The sequence below is a fragment of the Mastigoproctus giganteus genome, chromosome 10 (genome assembly GCF_048544385.1).
Source record: "Mastigoproctus giganteus isolate SK-2022 chromosome 10, ASM4854438v1, whole genome shotgun sequence".
In the NCBI taxonomy this organism is placed as follows: Eukaryota; Metazoa; Arthropoda; class Arachnida; order Uropygi; family Thelyphonidae; genus Mastigoproctus; species Mastigoproctus giganteus.
Window position 1 is genome coordinate 96,826,216 of NC_143584.1, and position 3,873 is coordinate 96,830,088.

The 3,873-nt window shown below is 38.2% G+C and overlaps 1 protein-coding gene across 1 annotated transcript; it reads left to right on the top strand.

Annotated features, from left to right (window-relative positions):
• Nucleotides 1-1,780: 1,780 nt before the first annotated feature.
• On the top strand, nucleotides 1,781-3,616 carry LOC150079178 (uncharacterized). The gene is made up of 2 exons (XM_090382982.1): nucleotides 1,781-2,443; nucleotides 2,588-3,616. Exons 1-2 carry the CDS (start codon nucleotides 1,886-1,888, stop codon nucleotides 3,614-3,616), a joined length of 1,587 nt encoding a protein of 528 aa, XP_090239108.1. The 5' UTR covers nucleotides 1,781-1,885.
• The last annotated feature ends 257 nt before the right edge of the window (nucleotides 3,617-3,873 follow it).

Below are 3,873 nucleotides of genomic sequence, written 5' to 3' on the forward strand. Positions count from 1 at the left end.
ATACTAAACGGAGTCTTGTGGTATTGGATTCATCATGGTACACAGTTATTAACACTATATTTTTAGCACTAAAGGCAGAGCATGAAAATGCGTGGCCGCACGGTCGACGGTGAGGTACATATTCACCGTATTAAAAAAAAAGCAGATAAAATGGCGATAGCAGGGACGATCCCATGTGTCCTGTACTCAACGCGGACACTAGTGTCCCAGGTGATGCTCTTCCATTTTCTGTTCGAGAATAGCATTGGGGTCCTTTAGAGTCCCATCTCGGATTCCTCGTTTCACATGATTTCACAGATTCTCGTTAGGATTCATGTTCCGTGACTGCGAGCTATGACAGACGCTGCACATCATTACTGCATAATCGTATCTTGTTGGCTGTAATATTGTCGTCTTGGAATAATTCAATACAACGTGAGTATTATAAGATGAGCCTAGTCTTAAAGAATGTTCAGATACACTCTTCAGGACAACGATAGTATACACGTACTATAAAGGCATGAGGAAGACGACGAGGTATTGTTTCGTGGCATTGTTTAGCACTAACATCAATTCTAAGCAATGTGACTGCGATTCTTCTCCTGGCCATATTAGATGTTTTCAGTGTCCGTGGCTACTAGCACCAATACGGAAGAATTCGTCTGCTTTTCTCACTCACGTACGAGAAGCTTGTGGATTGCCATACATCTGGGAGACCCATTATCCTGAGTGATGTGGTGGTGAAAAAGGATTCTTATCGTCCGGTACTGAAGGTTTGGAAACTGCCTTCCAATTTTTGCTCGTATTTCGAACCAGACATCTGTGGTACCGGTCGTAGTGGCATAGTAATAAGGGTCAGGCGCCACCGGTGGTTTCCCACATCTGCCGGTCGTAGTGAAACTTTTCTTCCCACCCAGATTGTTATTTTTTTATTATTATTATTTTTTTTTACCTACTACACTAGCTAGACAGACATCGTATGCGCTGACGCACGGACGAAGTCCTCCACTACTTTGTCATTGATGCTATCTCATACATCTATTTCTCGTACGGCGTAACCCACCAGCCATTTCACCCTGCCTACGACGACGAAAGCCACAAATAAGCACCGTAATCCGATTTTCTGATTTATACAGTATATATATCAGCCAAAAAATAAAAAAAATTTTTCAGCTTGACCTTTTTTACAAAAATGTTTACCGGAAAAAAACGAATTGCTCTCTCATCGAAATAATCGCTTTCGCCTGCCCTTCTCAACAATTGTAAGATATTTTAGTTAAGTTATTATTTAACTGTTACATTTCTTGAACTATAATTATATCGTTCACGCGTGCGTGTGTTCGTGATCGTGCGTAAGTGTGGTAAATAGGGCTATTTGTCTGCTTGTTATTAATAAGTGTAATGTTTATAAATTGAACCAAAAAAAAAAAAAAAAAAAACTCGAATTATTACTGTCGGTAAATTATCCTATATTTCAATACACCGCAGTCTAAATTTTATCCATAAAATCAAATTATGTGAATAACGTTTTTATTTCGCTTATTAATTTTATTTTATTGTTCTTACAGATCAGCGCTGCTTCAACTCCAGATGTCAGCTTAGATCAAAACTCAGTAAATGGAAGATCAGAAAGATAGCGTCGTTGGGTTTTACCTGAGTTGCTCGACGATGACCCTTGGAAACGCGGACACAGAATAATGCACTTCGGCAAAAGAGCCAATCTTAGGAGGACATTCAGTTCTGAAAACAAAATGCTTGTGTCTCCAGATGGCAACCTCTTCTATAGATTATTAAAAGGAACGTGTATACCAACGCTCTGAAAAGTGACAGGAAAAAAATTCACACAGGAAGGGAGTTTATAGGACCGACTGATCTTCGTACCTTTGGTAGACGAAATGATCGTCAAATGTGGGCAGATCATTCACTTATGCATTTTGGAAAACGACAACCATTGGACACTAAGCCAAAAACACAAATCACTTTTCCATCTTTCAAAGAAAAAAACAATGGAAACGGATATGACCTCCAATTTCTTATGCAGTTTAACAATCCGCGATTCTCTGATTATTTAAAATCACGGAAATTAATTTTCCCATCATTTGATAAAAGAAATGGTCAAGAAAAATGGATGGACCACTCTCTAATGCACTTTGGAAAAAGACATCCATTTAATAACCAGATGCCAGAGGTTTTCGTCAATAGAAGAGATGACGACAGAGGATGGATGGACCGCTCCTTGCTTCATTTTGGAAAACGGCAGCCACCTGGTGCACAGTTCAAGGATGACCACACTATTGGTAGAAGAGGCGATGATGGAGGTTGGGATGATCACTTTTTAATGCACTTTGGAAAGAGAAAACAGGTTTTCTCGAAATATGAATCTCCCAAATTCTCATTCAATAAGAAAAGTGGCAATGCATTGCCCTTTGATCATTCCCTTATGCACTTCGGTAAACGAATGGAAATTAACCCACAAAACAAAATTGGTACTTCACAGTCTTTTAGCGGAAGAGATGATGATGATGACGAGGAGGAGGAAGAAACGGTACACATGAATACTCCATCAGCGCAATATAATAAACGAAAGCTACTTGGCTTCCAAACAGACGACAAAAGAAATCCGCTTTCTTTCAAGAAAAGGGTGGAGGAAAGTTGGAGTGATCATTCCCTTATGCATTTTGGAAAGCGAATCCTTCAAAATCAAAATGGCCGCCGTTTTAATAATGAATTAAACATATTTCCTATGAAGCCAAATAAGATTAATATCGTGCGACCTGACACAAACGTACCAAGAGAAATGCTGAGATGCCTAGAATATAAAACTGACAGCAGCAATTCCATGATATCCTTTCTGAAGCCTTCATTCCAAGATACAAACACGGAGAAAGCAAGAAATCAAATTAAACGAAATGTTCCAGATGCTACTGTTGTGTTTCGGCATTGCAACCCAAAGAGTAATCCATTTGGCAGTTCATATACCAAACTTGGCGTAAATCCAGATAAAGCGTATGATCAAGATAATGAATACAATCTATATACTAGTCGTGGTAATTATTTTTATATTTTGAATCGAAAACGAGATTATATAACATCAGAATTTTGGCCCAGTAAACACGAAATTGAACTTTACCATTCAATTGTCGACTCCGGGAAACGTCCCACTTTGCAGAATCGATTCACAATGGATACAGCCCCAATTGGATCGCGACCGTTTTCTCAGGTACTGAACAGTGAAAACCGAAATCTTGACGAAAGAATGAAAACCCAAAAAAAATCTTCATTTATAAAAGACGAAAATCCTTCATTCCTGCATTTTGGTAGACGAAAGCGGGCAAATAATGCCGCTTATAAGACTCCAAATGGCTCAAATTCAGAAGAAAATCATCAAAACGTTGACTACATTGTTTCCGCAAAATCAGAAATCGGTAAGGTAAAAGAGAAAAATCTTAGAAAGACAAGAAATGCTGACAGTCTTGAAAAGAATACGGTTTCTTCAACAGAGAAGTATTTAAATCCTCGGTTTTCGGATCATCAAATACAGGAGGTAATACTTTCATTACCATTATTTAGATCTCAGGTTTTCCCAACTGATTCCAGAAGCATGTATGCAAAAAGCCTCAAAAAGGACAAAAATTAAAATATTTTGTGCACGCTGGATGGCGATGAAAATGTCCAGAAGTCAGAGTAAAATTAAAGAATGTAAACTCTGCTTACATATCAAGCTGGTTGCTTCTCCCCCCCCCCCCTTTGTCTTTCTGATTATAAAATATTTTGGAAACAGACCCATGGAAATATTGACATAAAATAAAACTATTATTTCAACAGACTAATGTACTTTTTACAACCCAACAATACGACATTGATAAATGGTGATTAAAATAATAGGAATGGCTT